The sequence below is a fragment of the Arachis stenosperma genome, chromosome 2 (genome assembly GCF_014773155.1).
Source record: "Arachis stenosperma cultivar V10309 chromosome 2, arast.V10309.gnm1.PFL2, whole genome shotgun sequence".
In the NCBI taxonomy this organism is placed as follows: domain Eukaryota; kingdom Viridiplantae; phylum Streptophyta; class Magnoliopsida; order Fabales; family Fabaceae; genus Arachis; species Arachis stenosperma.
Genome location: NC_080378.1, coordinates 8,809,906 through 8,830,061, shown reverse-complemented (window position 1 = coordinate 8,830,061; position 20,156 = coordinate 8,809,906). Strand labels below are relative to the sequence as shown.

At 33.7% G+C, this 20,156-nt stretch overlaps 4 protein-coding genes across 4 annotated transcripts; 2 read left to right on the top strand and 2 right to left on the bottom strand.

Moving 5' to 3' along the window:
• The first annotated feature begins 785 nt into the window (after positions 1-785).
• Positions 786-2,738, top strand: LOC130960261 (uncharacterized). Its single transcript, XM_057885628.1, has 4 exons — positions 786-1,278; positions 1,382-1,540; positions 1,629-1,737; positions 2,195-2,738. The coding sequence occupies exons 1-4, from the start codon at positions 958-960 to the stop codon at positions 2,374-2,376; spliced, it is 771 nt and encodes a 256-aa protein (XP_057741611.1). The 5' UTR covers positions 786-957; the 3' UTR covers positions 2,377-2,738.
• Positions 2,739-2,985: 247 nt separating this feature from the next.
• Positions 2,986-4,837, bottom strand: LOC130962483 (transcription factor DUO1). The gene is made up of 4 exons (XM_057888692.1): positions 4,816-4,837; positions 4,154-4,328; positions 3,817-4,054; positions 2,986-3,495 (listed from the first exon to the last, which is right to left on the bottom strand). Exons 1-4 carry the CDS (start codon positions 4,835-4,837, stop codon positions 2,986-2,988), a joined length of 945 nt encoding a protein of 314 aa, XP_057744675.1.
• Positions 4,838-9,270: 4,433 nt separating this feature from the next.
• LOC130961258 (obtusifoliol 14-alpha demethylase) lies at positions 9,271-11,700 on the top strand. Its single transcript, XM_057887027.1, has 2 exons — positions 9,271-9,885; positions 10,476-11,700. Exons 1-2 carry the CDS (start codon positions 9,421-9,423, stop codon positions 11,475-11,477), a joined length of 1,467 nt encoding a protein of 488 aa, XP_057743010.1. The 5' UTR covers positions 9,271-9,420; the 3' UTR covers positions 11,478-11,700.
• A 190-nt stretch (positions 11,701-11,890) lies between these two features.
• On the bottom strand, positions 11,891-14,241 carry LOC130961260 (UPF0481 protein At3g47200-like). Its single transcript, XM_057887028.1, has 2 exons — positions 14,082-14,241; positions 11,891-13,348 (listed from the first exon to the last, which is right to left on the bottom strand). Exon 2 carries the CDS (start codon positions 13,325-13,327, stop codon positions 11,975-11,977), a length of 1,353 nt encoding a protein of 450 aa, XP_057743011.1. The 5' UTR covers positions 13,328-13,348; positions 14,082-14,241; the 3' UTR covers positions 11,891-11,974.
• Between the last annotated feature and the right edge of the window lie 5,915 nt (positions 14,242-20,156).

Sequence of the window (20,156 nt, the reverse complement as noted above, 5' to 3'; positions counted from 1 at the left end):
TGATGAAACCACGATAAAGTATCAAATGATTCATGAAAATAATAACACATTCTCCTAGTTCAACTTAACCTAAAAGACAATTTATAACCTCTAAAGTATGTAAGGAGAGGAGCTCGTGATATCACAACCTCACAATATATGCACTAAGTTATGATCTCTAACTTAGAGTGAGAGAGACGAAGAGAGGGCCGCGGGTGTTAGAGGATTTGGTTAGTGTTTTGGATTTTCCGACCCGACCCATGTTTTCTGGGTTGTTTGGCATTGGCCAAGACCCTTAAAATAAAAGGGTTTATGTATGAATAGAAGTTTAGAAAAAAAAAGGGTTTATGTATGAATAGAAGTTTACAGGATTTTTTAAAATTTAAGGTGGTAACTGATAAGGTTTATGTAAAAAACAATTTAGTAGTTATTCTTAGGCTCAAGTTTTAATAAAGATTATGGTAAAAAGAATAAAAATTAAGACAATTTTTAAAATGAGATAACCACCCAACTTTTAAATAAAATTCAATTCTTTTATTTATTTAGTATTAAAAAAATGAGAACATATTCTATTAATAATGTTATGAGTAATTGATACACATATTTCTTGTCATATTTTAAAAAATAAAATTCCTATTAGTGATTTAAGAAAATAATATTTATATTTATTTATTAAATTTTTTTATGTTATAAAAGATAAATTTTTTTATTAATTGTTTTGAATAAAAAAAAATGGAAATACGTAAGGAAGATATGTATGTAAAAAAAAAAGTATAGTTTGGTTACCTCTTTTAATTGGCCCCTATTTAGTGGGTTAGTTAGTTGGGTGGTACAAGGCAGAGCCCACCACCACTGTGCAGCTCAGCAGCACCATGACTACTAACCTTGTTAAGAACAACAAAACCTGAAAAGCCAACTCTGAAAGCATCGACAACTGAAATCAAAACACCTTCTTGACTTCTTTCAATCTCTCATCAAATGGAGTCCACTCCGGAGTTTTACCAGAACGTCGTCGTAATGAGACACGGCGATCGCATCGACAACTTCGACCATTCCTGGGTCTCCACCGCCGCCCGCCCCTGGGACCCACCGCTCGTTCAACAAGGCCGTCTTCGGGCATTCAAAACCGGTCAGATCTTTCGCAACAACCTCTCCTTCCCTCTCCACCGCGTCTTCGTCTCCCCCTTCCTCCGCTGCGTTCAAACCGCCGCCGAAGTTGTCTCTGCCCTCTCCGCCGTCTCCGACTCCCCTGACGCCCTCACTGGCGACGCCCTTCCCATCGATCCTTCCAAAATCAAGGTCCCCTACCTTCCTTCCTTTTTAATTCAAGTCAACGTATCCATTCTTTTCTTTTCTTATGCCATGCTTGTGAACAAATCAAATCAAATCAAATCAAGTGCAGGTTTCTGTTGAATATGGATTGTGTGAAATGATGAGCAGAGAGGCTATCAGGCTTGATGTTGCTCCAAAAGATGGAAATTGGGGTTTTGATATATCCGAGCGCCAAGCCATGCTTCCACCTGGCACAGTTGATGAAAATGCAGTAAAAATCTATAAAGAGGTATACACACTACTTCATCCTCATCTTCATTTTTTTCAGTTGCATCCATCTCATGAGAATCTTTTCTTCATTTATTTTTCCACATCAGTTGCCCCGGTGGGAAGAGCCTGTTTTGCAAACTAAGGCAAGATATCAGCACATCGTCAAAGACCTCGCGGATAAACATCCTACTGAAAACTTGCTGCTTGTCACACATGGTATATATACAATCCTGCTATGCATATACTTTTCAGATACCAAACACTCTTGACACGCATATAAAATACTTTCGATATTAATTAATAGTAGTGTTAGCTGCAGTACATTTTGTGGTTTGTAGCCATCAATCAATTATCATTAGTATTTTTAACGATGTAAAATTACATATTTTTTTTACGGGTTAAATACTGGCTAGATTTTAATGAAAGTGCTAGCCCCTGACTTCTCATTAATTAATTGTGAAGGAGAGCCTTAGATGAGTTGTCTTCCCATGAAGGTCATGGGTTAGTGAGTGATGTAGTTGTCAACTTAGGTTGCATGCTTATGTACTAGACTTTCCTTTTAACAAAATAAAGGATATGTATTATAAAGGGTGTATGCATAACGAGATTGTAGTAACAATATCATATCATATCATATCATATCATTCCACTTTGTTTTTTTTTTTTTTGGCAGGGGAAGGAGTTGGGGTTGCTCTTTCTTCATTCAAGAAGGGTACAACAGTTTATGAAGTTGATTACTGTGGATATGTGGAACTTCGACGCCCTATTTTCAAGAAAGACCAATCATTTGTTGCTGGGGAGTTTGAAGTAACTGGCCAAACAGCTGTAAACTTCATCTCCTCCGAAATCCTTTGAGCAATCACAATCACCATCACTATCTCTTGGACTCCATTTCATGACTCCACTGTTGTGTTGTCAAATGCGAATTATTAATTCGAATTTAGTAGCAGAATTAAAACACCATTAGATTATGCTGCCCACAATGTCGTTTGCCTTGATTGACTACTAGTAAACATTGGAGAAAAAGAAATTAGGTGGAAAAGCGATAGAAACAAGTGGACTCCATTCTTCCATTTATTCAAAACAAGTTGAAATTTTACATTAATCTAAATCAAGCTATGGACAATATATTATGTTTGATAGAATTGAATTTAATGGTGATGTATTATCGCTTCATAGAACTTGTTATTATTATTATTGTTGTTGTTGTTGTTTTATGCATGGTTGTGAATGATAGAACTTGTCTGTTGGGAAGGAAAATAATTTTCAGTATGCAATCATATAAATTTGTAAATATGTTAAACTAGAGTTAGCCCATTTAACAATAGATAATAGATGTCATATTACAAGTGTAATTAGTAAGATAAGCAATGTAGATACAATTGCAATATGTTATCCATATTAGATATGACTTTTACCCTACAACACATCTAAACCTACAATATATGACAATTAGCATATAAGTCAGAACTTGGAAGGAATTGAAGGTGGATCCATATGATCAAACATGTTAACTGGGAGATCATCAAAGATGCTGTCATAGTTTTTGGAGCTACCTATGATATCCGTTGACCCAATTCTGCAACTTCCTTCTGATGGATCAAAGAATGGGAACCCAATGGTGTGTTGTGGGGCTAGCCCAAGCTCATATGCACCAAGAGGTCCAAAGTAATCAGCAAAATTTGGATCATCAATTCTAGTCAAGAAATCTTGGTCTCCCAATGAGAATGGTGTTAGATCAGTTTGGAGTTCATCAGGAATCTGAGGGAAGGGAATTTGTTCCATCATACTACTGCTTTTATTGCTCTCCAAAAGTGCAGATTCTTCTTGCTCAGAATTAGGCAACTTGGGCTTGATAAGATCTGGTAATGCCACCATTTTAATAACCTCGGAATTGTCATTGCAGGAGAACGAGCATGGCTGATGAAGCTTTGATGATGATTCTCCCTCTGATGAAGAACTCAATTTAGGAGCCTACAACTCAAAAACAACAAAAAAAATCATGTGCAACAGAATTGTATGTAAAAGTTTTCGGTTCACACTCACATACAGTGTGAGAAAGTACATAGCATACAGAATATGTAAAAAAAAAAAAAAAAATCTACAAAGCATGATTTTTACTCTCTAGCAAAGTTTTCAAGTGAACAAAAAAGAATATTCTAGCTACCCATTTTCCAAGTTGAAACTACTAGCTTAAATCATTAGAATCTCAATGCAAATTTTCATCAGTCATGTGTATTTCTTTGGTATTGTAATGGATGAATTTAAACAGCATGGAAACAGAAGAATGGTTACCTGGAAAGTGGGAAGATGATGATGAAGTTTAGGTTTGTTCCTGTGTGATTTGGAGGTGGATGTTGATGCTGATGCCTGAAGAATCCTAGCAAGCCTCTTCTGCCTACTGCTCCAGAAATTCTTGACATCATTGTCTGTTCTTCCACTCAAATAGGACGCAATCTTAGCCCATTTGTTCCCAAATTGTGCCTGCAATTCTATCACAACCCTCTCTTCCTCCGCTGTAAACTTGCACCCACTATCACAAAAAGAAATAGATAGTCATTAGTTTAAGAAATCAAAGGTTATATATGATGATGGAAGAGAAAGCATGCATGCATGCAATGAAGTAACATACTTCTTGAGGTTAGGTCGAAGCTTGTTGACCCAACGAAGGCGACAAGACTTGCCGGTTCTATGAAGAAGACCCTTGGATCGAATGGAGCTCCAGTCTCTGGGGCCATACTTGCTTACATGGTTGAGTAGCACTTCATCTTCCTCTTTCTTCCATGGCCCTTTCCTTATGTAATCTACTAATTCATCCCCTCTCTCTTTCTTTCTCTTATTCCCATGCATTTTCTTCTTCATGCAAGAATCTAGTTATGTACCACTCTTGTACTTGTTTCAATGCTCTTCAACCTACACTACTACTTCGTACACTGTTATTATATTCTCTCTGTTTTCTCCTGGCGGTTATATATGGCAGTTACCTCCTCTTTCCCCACTAACTTACCCACGTCGTTCCTATTATTTTGCTTCAATTTTTAATTACCAAATCTACCCTTGTCGTCGCTCCTTCAATTTCTAGTAGAGTAGAGCAATTTAGCACTCATTAATTAAGGGTTATTTAGTCAATTTCAGAATAAGCTAGATATTCTAGGACAGACTATTGACTAACGATATTTTTAGAGGTTAAAATGAATGAAACAATGCAAAACAAAAATTGATATTAAACATTTAACATAGAATACTTGCTTCCTTGGCGATCAAGACGAAGAGATGTGCGACTTACACGGACACTTTTTGCATCTAAATCGCGCATTCTACCATCTTATATGATCTTATCGTTAAAATAATTTCCCATTTTTTTGCTTTCAAGTTTCACATTAATAAAGTGTTTGTGACAATCAATTCAATTACATCATCTATAACGGTGGCAACATCTTCCTATAGCTGAGGACATTAGTGTTCTTTATAGTATGCCATGTGCCTCCCACACAATTAATTCCAAGACTTCATAATTTACACATATTCATATGTCTGTATTTATAAAATTACAAAAATTTTATATATACTAAAAACTAAAAATCAGGTATCAAATTGACGAATTATATATTTCGGTATAAATATACGTATTAATATATAATTTTTGATAAAATTAATATCGTTAAGCATAAAATAATGGAAGTCAACCCTATAGAGCGAAAAAGTTGTATGTTGTTCCTCAAAAAGCGCCAAAGAGTAAACTGCAAAGCCAATTGAATTGAGAATTCCAAAGTTGCCCCGTGTACTGTACTTGATTAGTCACACAAAGACAGATATTCTGGACAGCTTATAAAACCAAACCCACAGTTTTGCTTCCAAAACCCTCTCATCCTATGAGCCCAGCTAAGCTAAGTCCACAATAACAAAATTCGCACTCACTAATCTGCCACCAACAAGTAATTAATTGCAAATAGCATGCTATGCAACAGAAAAAAAAATTAATGTTTGTCATTTTATATGGAAAAATGTGAAATTAAATTTTATTAATTTATTTAAAATTATTAGTCAATATATTCTTATAAAATTATAAATCACGATAGATGATTATCATTGTAATTCAATATATATTTATTTATTGTACTAATTGATAGTATAAAAAATTAAAAATATTTCATATACAGTAAAAAAAATTTTAAAAATTAAAAGAGCTCAACACAGCAAGGTGGAATAGGGGTGTCAAAAATCCCCAGCAGGCGGGGATCCCCGCGAGGACCGCCCCAAATGGGGCTCCGATGGTGGGGAATTTTTTCCGTGGGGATGGGGATGGGAGCAAAATTCCCCCGAGACAGGCGCGGGGATCCCCACCCCATCTCCGATAATTCCCCGAATTGTTAAACTTACTTAAATACTCTTACTTTATTTCTAACATAGGGGGTATTTTAGTAATTTCACCAATTAAAAAACCTTAACCCTATATTCCCTTCTCACCTTTGTTGCTGCGCCCTCTCTAACTCTCTATTCCCATCCAAACCCCAACTCTCCAGACTCCAGTCACTCACTCACTCTCCACTTTGTTCAAACTTCAAAACCCTCACAGCTAGCCACCGGCCACTCTTGCGCCGTCACCCTAGCAGCTTCACCGCGTCGTTCTCTCTCCTCAGGCACGATGTCCTTCTCCTCTCCACTTCTGCGTCTACGTGTTTGCTTCCATTCTCGTCACTGTATGTTAATATATTTGTTTCTATTGTTTTAACAGAGAACATGGAGATGTTTGTTGGAAGTTTTATGCCGACAATAAAAGAATATTTGATGTTAAAGACTTTGTTTTATTGCTTTCTTTATAATGGAAGTTGCATTTTAAGATTTTATTTTATGGACTATGATTTGCTATGTTGTATTTCTGGACTTATAATCTTAGATAAGATATGTTTGTGTGTTTGTAATAATATTTTTTAGTTTGTTTTTTTGTTTTTTTGATATTTTTTATTATAATTTCCATATGAATGTTAAACATAGGGAGATGGGGAATGGGGCCCGCGGGGAACGCGGGGAATGCGGAGAACGGGGATGGGGACAATTATCCCCCCATGACGGGGAATGGAGCGGGGACGGGGATTAATTCTGGGGGCGGGGACGGGGAGTAGGGAAGCATCCCCCGCCCCCGCCCCGCCCCATTGACATCCCTAAGGTGGAACATATAGAAACAAACATAACTAGAAATCTTACAACTCCCCAAAATCCTAACCCAAATATCCAACATCCCCACGTCATCTCCGTCGAAGCCATCAACAACCCTAAGGATGCTTGCCTCTCCACTCGTCACAAGTCAGGGCAGTTATTGTGATGATCTCTTTTACGCCTTTACCTTCATTCTGAAAGAGCCTCCTATTTCGCTCCAACCAAATGTTTCAAATGATTGCACAGAAACATCTCAGACGCTGCTTTCTGCCCTTCTTTTTCCGCGATTCATCTGTCCAACGCAGAAAATGGTCATTCAATAACTCCGGAAAAACCCATGGTCGGCCAGACGCTGATATCCATGCACTCCACACCTGCCAAGCAAAATCACAGCCAAGGAACAAGTGGTGGATCAGCTCATCCTCCTTATTACACAAGACACAACGCTTATCGTCCTGGCTAATAACCCCGAGCCAGCTTAGCTGTTCCTTTGTATTCACTCTGCCTATCAGGACAAACCAAATAAACAGTTCCACTCTTGGTGGGGCCAATCCTTTCCATATGGTCTTCGTGAAACTGTAACTGGTAACACCTTCTGATAACATTTCTTCTTATATTACCTGCACAAAGTTAGTCAAAAAAATTTTAAATCTATCATATTTCCACACGATTCTATCCTCTTTATTATTCGCTATCCTCACAAGTCTCAATACCTCAAAAATTATACACATATTAATGTTTTAACTAGACATATATACACACACCGCATCAAAATTAACTTATTCTACATCTATTTTAATGTAACATGTAAATAGAATATTGAATATGGTGAAAAAACAATAATAAACTTATTCGAATATATTTAAATTGGTTCTTAAAAAAGTTAAATCATATAGTTTAAAATTTTTGAGAATTAGTTCGGTGAGATAGTTTCATCTTTTTAACACTTACAATAAAATGTTTAATATGTGTGCGCAATTGATAAATAATATTTTAATAAATTTTATTTGGTAAATAATTAAATTTGTCTAAAATTACTCGTTCTTTAAATTAGTCCTTAAAAAATTTTTTTAATTTAAATTTATTTTTTATAAATTTTAAATTAATCACATTAGTTCTTGTATTTTTTTATTGATGATACCAAAATTTGTTAATATAACACGTTAAGTGATATTACAACACATATAAGAGTCTTAATTGACTATTAGCATAATAAATTTATAAAATTAGATCAAATTAAAATTTAATTGAGAAGAGAACTTGAGGCATTGAAATTTCTCTATTTGAAATTGATTTGATCTAATTTCATATGTTAGCTACCAATTAGAACAATTAAGTATATATTGTGGTCACATCAATAAATTTTGACGTCATTAGCAACAAAAATAACAAAAGACTAAAATGACTAATATAAAATATTTGAAAAATAGATTTGATTAAAAAAAATTTTAAAAACTAATTTAAAAAATAAATAATTTTTTGAAAACTAAATTAACCATTTATTCAAAAATTATTATAAGACAGTTAAAATCTCAATAAATATCATAAAATAAATTAATCTTTCTTATTGAACCATCAATTTGTCTAAAAAAATTAAAATATTAAAAATTTATTGACAATCAAAATGTCTTATTTAAAATTTTTAAAAATTAAGTTAAGTGTTTATTCAACTTATTCAATTTAAATTTGATTAATTATTTTTTTTATTGGAAGTAAAATTCTCAACTATCCCTGCGTTGAAAACCAATAGCTTATTTCTAACTTAGTTGAAATATAATTCACATTTTGATGGTAGTAAATTGACCATAAAACCTACTAGTTACTCTATATACAACATTATCTAAAAATCGAAATCCTAAACATAACATTTTGGGTTAATTTTTTTTTTGTTACTCATGCAGTCATGCAATTAATTTGTCATATAGTATATATAAGGTAGAATTTAAACTTTTAATACTTATTTAAATAAATGAATAAATTTTTTACATGTTCGTAATGTATTTGTTAAATATAAGGGTGGCAACGAGATGAGTAGGGACGGATTTTTGCTCTATCCGACTCTGTTTCATCGTACAATAATTTATATAGAATTAGTCTCTCTTTTATTTGCAGGTAGTAAAAATGTAAAACATTGAATTCTAATTCATTCCGTCCCTACCTGTCCCTATAATTATTAAAATCCAATAAATAAAATTAAATTTCAAAATTTATATAATCATCATCACATACATAATATAAATTAAAGTAAAAATTTAAATATAATACAATATTATTAATTATTTACTAATTATTTTACATATATTATACATATTATATATTAAAATAATATATATGATATATATATAGCAAAATGGGTAAGGGCAGGTATTATCTAAACTCGACCCCGCCCCGCCCCTCCTAAGAACCCGCCTCGCTCCGATGCAGAGGAGGCAATTATCTGCTCCAAACAGGTAGAAGCAGGGTAGATACCCGCAAATTCAGGTAGTATTGCCATCCCTATAAAACAAAAATATTATAAGCACGTAAAAAATTAGTCATAATTATGATTATATATATACATACACACACTCTATACCAAGCCAGTGGCCACAACTTCACACTTCCTTTCCTTTTATTGGACATAGATCTATCATCACTCTTACTATCTTCCCCACTCCCTAACCTACCTTCTTCTTCTTCTGGTTCTGCTTTCGATCCATTTCTCAGCAATTGTCGTCTTTCTCTGGATAATTCATCCAATCGATGGACATTGATGTGTCAAAGTTCTTCAACACATGCCTCCTATTCGTGGCCACCATTGTTGTGGCCAAGCTCATCTCAGCCTTCATTGTCCCTAAATCAAGAAAGCGCCTTCCCCCAATCGTGAAGGGCCTTCCATTCATCGGAGGGTTACCCCGATTCCTCAAAGGTCCAATCTTTATGCTCCGTGAAGAGTACCCTAAACTGGGTGGCGTCTTCACCCTCAAGATGTTCCACAAAAACATCACCTTTTTGATCGGTCCCGAAGTTTCTGCTCATTTCTTCAAGGCCCCAGAATCTGAACTCAGCCAGCAAGAGGTGTATCAGTTCAATGTTCCAACTTTTGGACCCGGTGTTGTCTTTGATGTTGATTACTCTGTTCGCCAGGAACAGTTCAGGTTCTTCACTGAGGCCCTTAGGGTTAACAAGCTCAAGAGCTATGTCGATCAGATGGTTACTGAAGCTCAGGTCAATGTTGATTCATGTCTAGTGTTTATTTTTGTTTGATCTAGTATATTCTGTTATTTGACTCTGGATTTGTGACATTAGCAATTTGCCTGTTGGGTTTGACTTGTTTTTTCCTCCTAGAGTTGAATTTGATGATCATGTTACTAAATTAAAGATTGTCTGTGATTAGCTGCAGATCCATTTAAATTGTGCCTTTTTAGTTTGTGTTTATTTCACCTTCTGTTTTTACTTGGATATAGTGTGAATCTGCATTCAGTACTTCATTGGATTTGGTCATGAACTTTTGCATGCTGCATCTTCCAAGCTAATAAATTGCAGCTATAATTCAGCAATAACATTAGATAAGCGTTATGATATAATTGTGGGTCTATTAATAATACTGAGAACCAAAATTTGAATTGGAACCTTATTTCATTCCAGTGTTTTTAATTTGATAAGCTGGAGAGGCTTTTCAGCTCCATTTGTACTTGACATTATTTTTAATATTGTCTCATTATGTTAATAGTAAGTCTTCCCTTAAAATTTTCATCAGTATTGTACTGAATTGGCATTATGGGCTATTGGTTCTCTAACATGGACCTGATTTACAGGACTACTTCTCAAAGTGGGGAGAAAGTGGTGAGGTTGATTTGAAGTATGAGCTCGAACATTTGATCATCTTGACAGCTAGTAGGTGTCTCTTGGGACGCGAAGTTCGTGACAAGCTTTTCGACGATGTGTCTGCATTGTTCCATGACCTTGATAATGGGATGCAACCAATCAGTGTTCTCTTTCCATACCTTCCCATCCCAGCTCACCGGCGCCGTGATCAAGCACGCAAGAAGCTTGCTGAAATCTTTGCAAGAATCATAGCTTCTCGCAAAAGCACTGGTAAATCGGAGGATGACATGCTGCAGTGCTTCATCGATTCAAAATACAAAGATGGCCGCCCAACAACAGAAGCCGAAGTGACTGGACTGCTCATTGCTGCTCTTTTCGCAGGGCAGCACACTAGTTCAATTACCTCCACTTGGACAGGAGCATATCTTCTCTCTAACAGCAAGTACCTTTCAGCTGTGGTTGATGAGCAGAAGAATTTGATGGAAAAGCATGGGGATCGAGTTGATCATGATGTCTTGGCCGAAATGGATGTCCTGTATCGGTGCATCAAAGAAGCCTTGAGGCTCCACCCTCCATTGATTATGCTCTTGCGAAGCTCACACACCGATTTCAGCGTCACAACACGAGAGGGGAAAGAATATGATATTCCTAAGGGTCATATAGTTGCCACATCCCCTGCTTTTGCAAACAGGCTGCCTCACATTTTCAAAGATCCCGATACGTATGATCCCGATCGATTCACTGTTGGGAGAGAAGAGGACAAGGTGGCAGGGGCTTTCTCATACATTTCTTTCGGAGGGGGCAGACATGGATGCCTTGGCGAGCCCTTTGCATATCTGCAGATAAAAGCAATATGGTCTCACTTGCTAAGGAATTTCGAGCTGGAGTTGGTGTCACCTTTCCCTGAGATTGATTGGAACGCCATGGTTGTTGGAGTGAAAGGAAAAGTGATGGTCCGCTACAAGCGGAGGGAGCTTTCTGTTAGTCACTAGGACCAAAATGTTGAGTGTTTTGGCATGATTTCTTCTTTAAGCAGTATTTGTTAGTCTTGCTGGTTCTTCTTCTTCTTCCTCGGCCAAATTTCACTGTTTTGAGTCTTCATTTTAACACACTGTAATTTGGCAAGTGTTTTTAACTTATTTGGTTTTAGTGAATTGTGAATTTGTGATAGCTCCCAATATGGCTTGTTTATAAAACTTAGCTTTGCTTGATTCATGCATCCAGCCATATCCAGTGAGGGAAAGGTTTTGATGTTGTCATGATAGGTTTTAGTGAATTACATCATAGTTTGATTTTATTACTAGCTACTTGGGTTTGTGATCATCCAAGATTATCCCTCTCCAGGTGTAAGAATAACTTTCTCACAAATGAGATTAGGACAAGACTCTTCCATTAAAATGACAGCTTTTTTCCCAAATTGGCCATTTTATTAGTATATGGAAACTAGAGTTACATGTTCAACCATTAAACATACATAAAACAGAATAAACTAAAAGATTAATTGAACAACTCGACAGAAGTTGAAGATGGTGAATATTAGAACAGCTATCCCTACAATGGTAGAACTGCTTCTCCAAGGGTCCCGGAAGTACACCCACCTCAGTGTTCCCATAGTCCATTTCCAACCATTGTTGTAATGTTCGTTAAGATCTCCAATGATTTGTTGGTAACATGTTTTATTTGTCACAACATGTTTGCATAGACTATTAACCAGTGTTGCCAATTCCTTGTCACTTCCAAGTTCATGGACAATAGCTTCCTTCTCAACCATCAATTCTGCATCATCCTTGGTGTGAATAAGAGAATCAATCAGAGAAACATAGTTGCAAATGTAAGGCTCCTCAGGATAGTGACACTGCTCAAATGCTATTAGGTTCCTAAGAACACATTCTGTTGTGTGATCTACTTTTAACTGTGGGAACTGAAATCTAGCCTTAAAACACTTGGAATATGGGAAGCAACCCAAGCAGAGAAACCAGCTGAAGAATCTCTTCCTCTCAAACTTTATGTCTAGCAAGGATCTATTATGAACCTTCTCGAAGCTTATTCCGGCTTCATTCAACTTTGTCGCAGTCCTCAGCATACATTCCTTTTGCGAGTAAGTGTGGCGACTCTTGTCATCGTTGAAACTCAGGTTCGTGGGGAGATAAGAACATCGAACCAAATCAGTGAAATGCAGCGATTTCTCCCACTTCTTCGGCTCGAACTTCCTCTCAGAAGATTTCTGATAAGGGTAATAAGATGCAAAGTACTCATGAGCAAGCCTAATGAATCTGGAATGCTCTTTGAGATTGCTTGGGACACAAGTCTCATAGAGTTTCTCCAAAACTTGAATTGGAAGCTGGTTCTGAAGCAGCAGCAAGTCCCTCTGGATGCTTTTGCTAAGACATGGTTGAGTCAATACATAATCATCTTTGTGTTTCCACCGTTTCGCTTCCCTCAGAAAGAGCTCCATGATAAAAATAGAATCCAGCAGAATAATCCTCACTAATTGTTCGCTTCCGATGTGAGGGAACTTCGGCTGGTAACAACGCCTTATAATCTGCTCTTGTTGTTCAATGAAGGCCTTGAAGTCCTCTAGGACGCGTTTGTTCTGTAGGCGTTCCGAGAAGAAATGAAAATATGTGTGTTTGTGGTGCTGCATTTCTTCTAGCTTGGTATTACCATGGTGAATAGGGCCAATTGAGATCAAGAGAGGATCATAGGAATCCTCTTTCACCTTCAACAGACTCTTAGGGATCTTGTAGATACAGCACTCTGGCCATCTTATTGCAGGATCAATGTTTTCTGGAATATCAATTATTTGTTGGATAGCATATTCATCAATAAATGTAGATCCCATCACACCTGCTTATGGCTTTTTCTGTTGCAAATTCAGCATAGCAGATCCAATATCAGACATATCTAAGTTGTGATTATTATAGAACATTTTTTTTATAAAGTTCAAATTGTATGAAATTAAACACAAAAGAAAAGAGCCTCAAATGTTTCTATGTTGTGACATCAAGGTCAAGGATACAAACATTGAAAATAGTCTCTCCACTTGTAAAGATAAATTGTGGAAATATATACCAAATATATATTTAGAAAAAAGGCCTTTTCAAATTAAGGAAGTAAAAAGGAATTTATGGTGTGTAATGTAACTTAACTGTTAGAATAAAAATAAAAACAGAACTTTTCAATAAGATGAAAAAAGTTGGTATATACAGAAGATTCAACCCCTCTTCCATGTAAACACATAATAAAGTGTAGATACCACACACAAAATGGCTTTGCCGCTTTGTCTAAAGCCACTGTTTTTTATTATTAAATATCACTTCAAAGTTCAAACAGAACAAGGGACAATCTAAAAGAAAGGGACAATTAAATTTTATTTTATTTTTTAAAAAAAAGGAACAAAAATAGATTAGTTCTAGTTATCAAGTAACAAATGGAAACATCATCTCAAAAAAAAAAAAAAAAAAACAAACAAAAAGAAGAAAAGAAAGAGAATACTACTAAGAACCTGAAACTAGTGAAAAAACAATATGAACTACTGCAACAATCTAAAGACAGAGAACAAGTAAAGTGCAGAATACTAGTATACTACTAAGAACCTGAAAGCAAAGGTTGTATCTTTTCACTTTCCAGAAGCAATTTCTCAAATTCTGGCTTGTGACTCTTTTAAGTTCTAAGTTCTCTTATTAGCTCTTTCTGCTTTGTACAAAGACAACAACCTATAGGAGTGTGCTTCATGGAAATAGCAAGTGGAAAGTAGAAAATTCAAAGAAAGACAAGACCATGATAAATGAGAAACAAATTTATAACCGATATGTCTGATTTTACTTTATCTTTTTGCTTGGTACAATTAATTGGAAGGTGGGAAGATTATTATGAACTCTTGTGAAATAGTATAATAATGTACTTGTTCTTTTCTTTTCTTTTCTCTTCTTTCTTCTTTTAACCATCTTAATTCACAATCAAATATAACTTAATAACAAATGAAATTATTGAATGAAAATGATAATTGAAAATATTGAGGAAAAACTTTGATTTAACAAACATGTACTCTAAAATTCAATCATTAAATGAGTTAATAATTAAAAATATATATTAAAAATAAATTAAATAATACCTATATTTATATATAAATATATAATGATTAATTTAGAAATTAATTTTTGCTGTGTTATTGTTTTTTATTTAATTTGTTTAATATTATTATTAAATGGTCAAATAAATATTTTTTTTCTTCTCTTGTTTATTAACGTTTTTTTTTTAGGTTTTATATTGTGGTACAGCAGAAGCAAGTACATGACTTGAATTCTATGCATAATGCGATCTAGTTGTAAAGAAAAATGAAACAGTAAATTGGACCGACCGTGTCCCACTCTAACTTCATTCATATCAATGACAAAAACCAAAATAGTAAATAGATAATAATTTTAGCTAGTGATGTATACATACTTTAAAGTAATCCTAAAAATAAAAGAATATATTGAATATCAACGTCGTCTTTTTGTTACATTTACTATTAACATTTTAATCGTTTCATAAATTTTAGATATTTTTCCTGCATTAAAAAATATTATTATATAATTAGTAAATATTATTATTTTTTACTAATATTTAATCAGTAAATAATTTATATCTATATTTATAAAAAATTTAAAAAAATTATATTTATACCTATAATTTATATTTATATTTTTTAAAATTTATACACATAAATTAATAAAATTTATTTATTAAAAATAATTTCATATATATTAATTAAATAATAACTAAAATTACTAAAATTTACTGCTCCTAAGAACTTCTTCTAAAAGATATTAAATTTGTTTATTTAAGTACTAATTTTTACACGTAATTCATTGATTGATACTTACTTGAAAAGAAGAGAGAAAGGGCAGTTATATAAAAGGCGTTTTGTGAGAGACAAAAGAAGTCATAGAGTAAATGAATAATGCATGTACAATTGTACAAATAGTATGTATATAGCGGTGGGAATTAATTGCCGTTTTGGATTTTATTATATAAACGCTGCTACCAAACGAAAATGATGAGTGGCTATAGACCATAGTCCCCACCATATGAATAGTGAGGCATCATGCTTTTCATTATTGAGCCTCTCCAACGGTTGAAGAAAATACATTGTTTAAATGGTAATAATATTAATATATGCAAATTATCAAAACAAGATGGTATTAACGTGTATACTTTCCTTTTCGATTACTAGTTTACTAGCTACTACTATATGTCACTATAGTGTTATTAATCTTCTAGAAGTGATGAATAATGAAAAATATTTGGGACAATTTCAATAAAATATTTTTAACTGAAAATACGGGTATGAAAGAATGAAACTACGCCAATAAGTTAGAGCTCAAATAGCATAATTTTTCCATACTCAATTAAAAGATTGCAGATTCGAGTTTCTTATCTTTAGTAAAAAAAAAAAAACAACTCTAAAATTAAAAGACAAAGCGAAAAATGTTTTTTTTCTTTATGTACATTTTAAGAACATTAAGACAAAAATAGAAGAGAAATATAATTTTTAATGCACTCTGTTTTATATATAGTCTCAAAGCCGAAAAAAATATTTAAGAATATAGCACGTTAAAATAAAATATTCATTAAAAATTTTAAGTATAGGACTACTTTGTAATTATTTAAAATGTCTGATTGAAAAGGAATAGAAAAATTTATAAAATAAAGAATAAGATGTGGAGGAAATCATTAACGCAATTTTACAGTGCTACAACGAGTGAAGTGGTGTGGATTTTTTTTGTTATTGATAGTAATACGGATATGACAATGGGATAAGTTTATTAGTTCTTCTTGTTTTGTTCTTTTTGTTCTTTTAATTTTCTGTTAATTTTTTTGTTCCACTTGTTGTGTTAAGCTTTTTTGTTTAAGAAAAAAAATCAACAATAATAATAATATTTATACGATTCAATGATAACAAAATCATGTATTTTTTAAAATAAAAAATAAAAAAACAAATCTGAAAAGTTCATAGAATAAGAAAGAGAGTGGGTGATGAAGTAGAAGACACAAACTAGAGAAAAAAATTAGAACGTGACACTTGAGGAAGATGTCAATATTGATAGAGGAAGAATAAGACATTGGCAGTGAGCAAGATCACTCTCGCTATCACCGACGTAGAACTCAAGGTTGGACGCAACACTATGCTCGACGTAGATTCTCGCGTCGACACCACCATGTCCGTTGAGCTCGACCAGGTCCATGCTGAAGCTTACTAGCTCGGCTCTACCTACGAAAAACTCAGGTGGTGATGATTGATGAAATTCTCTCTCTAAAATTAATTGTGGTTGTTAATGTTGTAAGTATGAGAAGTGCATGAAGTTAGTCTCAAATAAAAGAAAACAAAGAAAAATGAAGAATTTATAAGATAAGAAATCCATTAACTTATTACCTTAAGGTTTTGAGTTAGATGTGTTATTTTTATCGATGGTTGAGGGAGACAGAGAAAAAAATTATGAATAATTTCTCAAATAATAATAAAAAATGAGATCACTATTTTTAGATTTTACAAAATTTATAATAAATCAACCCCTACTAAATTATATATTTACCCTGAAAAAAATAAATTATACATGAGATATTATTTACGTACTAATATAATATATGTTGTCGATTATTAAGTTATAATTAATTTTTTATCTAATTTTTAGTAATTAAAATTTAAATAATTAAAATTATTAAATATTAAATATTTTATATCAAACTAATTTTTTTGTTATTGAAATTACAAAAAATTAAATGATTAATTAATTTTAAATTCAAATTTAAATTTGAATAAAAAATAAAATATTATTTTTAATTTTATCTCACTAAACCTAATTTTTAAATAAAAATTATTTTATAAATTATATTGTTGAAACCTTAATCTCCTTCCTTTTTGCCTCTTACGTACTCAAGCTCTCTAGTCTCCAAATTGATTCTTGATGGCAACTAGAGCATTGGTCGTAATTGTTCCCGACGATTACAGGGTGGAGTACAAGATAAGCGAACTTTCAAACGTTGTGGAAATCAGTATTTGTGTTACTTAGGTTATTTTTGTATCAATAATAGATGTAGACTTATTTGTTATAATTTTTTATATAATGAGAATACATAAAAAGTACATAATATATAAGATATAATAATCCAACAAATATATTATTTAAATTATTTTTTTATCAATAATAGATATAAATTTATTTATTGTAATTTTTTTTATATAATAAAAATACATAAAAAATACATAGTATATAAGGTTTAATAATCCAACAAATATTTAGGCAATATTTTGGAACAATGCAGCGCCAAATGCTCGTCTCATGTTTCTAATATTTGATGGTCATGATAATGATGATGGCGACCATGGTGAGGCGACCAAGGCGGCAACACTTTGGAAGAATGCAGCGCTAAATACTCGTCTCATATTTCTAATATTTGATGGTCATGATAATGATGATGGCGACCATAGTGAGGCGACCAAAGCGTCAGGGTCTCCACTCTCTCTTTCACTCCAAAGAAGAAAAAAAAAAAAGACGGCAGATTTGTGGACTGAATTCGACAAACAGATTAATTAGAGAATCCTTTAGATTATGTATTTTTTTTAATTGTTTTTTTATTATTATTTACCAATGGAATAGAGTTCTAATTATCGTTTTTCAAATTGCATTGATATATCTGTAATTTCTAATTTGGTACTCCAATTGTACTATAGGGTCTTCATTTTTGTCACTAGAAAATTTTTGTGGCATTATTCTTATTGTTATTTGTCCAACTTTATAGCAGGGAATTGCTGAAGCTTATGGAAATTGTGCCTGCTTTTAATGTTCCCTCTGTTGTTGAGAAATTTGAATTGTTGTGCATGTTAGTGCACAAGATATGATTTTTAAATTTTTGCCGCACTATGTTGTCATTTTTGTAGCTTTTCTAAATATTTGGCCAATATCTTTATGGTAGGTTCGAAGAGCCTTTGCAAGTTTGTTTGAGGGTGCACCTAGGATTTGCAAAGATACAAAGTATATCTTATTTAGTTATACAAATGTGGGTGCTCTTATTTGGTATATAAGTGTTATTTTTCTTGCTGTCTGCCATAATTTTACTTTACTTATGGTTTATGAATTAAATTTTTTTTTGGTCGGTGCTTAAATTTTTTAAATATTAATTTGGTAATTAATTCTAATTGTATATGATCTGTCCATTGACTATAATTCGCCTCAGGTAAAACTATAAGTTGAAATCTAGTTAAAATTAAATACACACATGCTATATCAGTGGAGAGTACGTGTTTTTCTCTCTTAATGGACTTATCCTATAAAATCAGCTCTACAATATTAGACCCGTTCACAATTCTATAAATACATTCACTCCTGATCTGAAAGAGGTACGTTATTCGTTCTGAATAACTCGTATTTATCTTCTACTCTTGCTAACTTGAGCGTTGGAGTGCCTTTGCAGGTGCCCACCACCGTCAAGAAAATTGACGTATCATCCTTCTTGTCCAAGGAGAAGTGAGTTCGATCATTAAGAACATTTGGCGCCCACCGTAGGGTAGAAATTAAATAACCCTACGACAACCTTTTGTTATTATTTTGCAGGTCCATGGCTGTTGATGTTGTTCTCCCACCTACTCATGATGAACTGGTGGTAATGAATATCACTCTCTAAGTGGAGATAAAGAAAATGGCCGATCTTCTGATAGGGCCCAACGAAGGAAACAAGAAAGGGGCCGAATAAACTAATTTCTGATACACCTAAGTTCATAAAGTTGGAATTATATTCGAGTTTTTAACCAAATTTAACAATCTTTTATAATATTTTTGAATAAATTTTTACAAACTTATCATTTATTCTATCATTTTAGTGACAGTGAATCTTTTTTATGTTCATTTTAAATTCACGTATTACTCGTGAATGAGTATTCGCTTTTGTTCCTGTGTGAAAGTGAACTCCGAGGTATAGCTCATCTCGTTGATGCTTGGACTGGCTTTCCTTGGAGTAAAAGGAGTGGAACGTCCTCTTCTTGTGAGGAGGCGGCATTGGATACCTGCAAAGGGACTCCAACGCTCAAGTAGTATGAGTGTGAGAGAGTTCAGAGTAGAATTAGAATGAATTGTATACCTCTAGATTATTAGTTCACCAGTATATATAATGAGTTGTTCGAGTGGTTTGTTATTTGGGTTAGGTTTGTTATTCGTATCTTTGTTACATGTTTGACGGGGTCCATGGTTTGTTATTATCCGGGTTTGTTGGGATGGTGGTAGTCTGAGTAGAGAGTTTGTTAGAGAAGGTATCTGCCAATTATACCAGGTTCTGAGATATATGCGGTTTGTGGGCCAAGGGTTGAGTAACAGAACATAGCTCCCAAGCTTAACCTGTTTTTCAAAGCCGAGGTATAACAGGTCGAGCTTAATGTATAGCTCGGAGATGGGTATAAAGGCAGCCCCCAAGGTCGAGTTGTTTTTCCTTGGGTATTTTGAAAAAGTGTGTCAAGGTTGTGTTTTTGGCAGTAAATTAATTGGGGATTTTGAGGAAAGAGAAATTCTCAGAGAACATGTTAGGCGGTTTAATGCTTTATTGAGAATAGGGACAATCTTAAATCAAGAGCGTTGATTTGTGGACTGGTATGTGGAATCAATAGTTGTAGTATATTTTGGAGTTTGTGGTTTTTT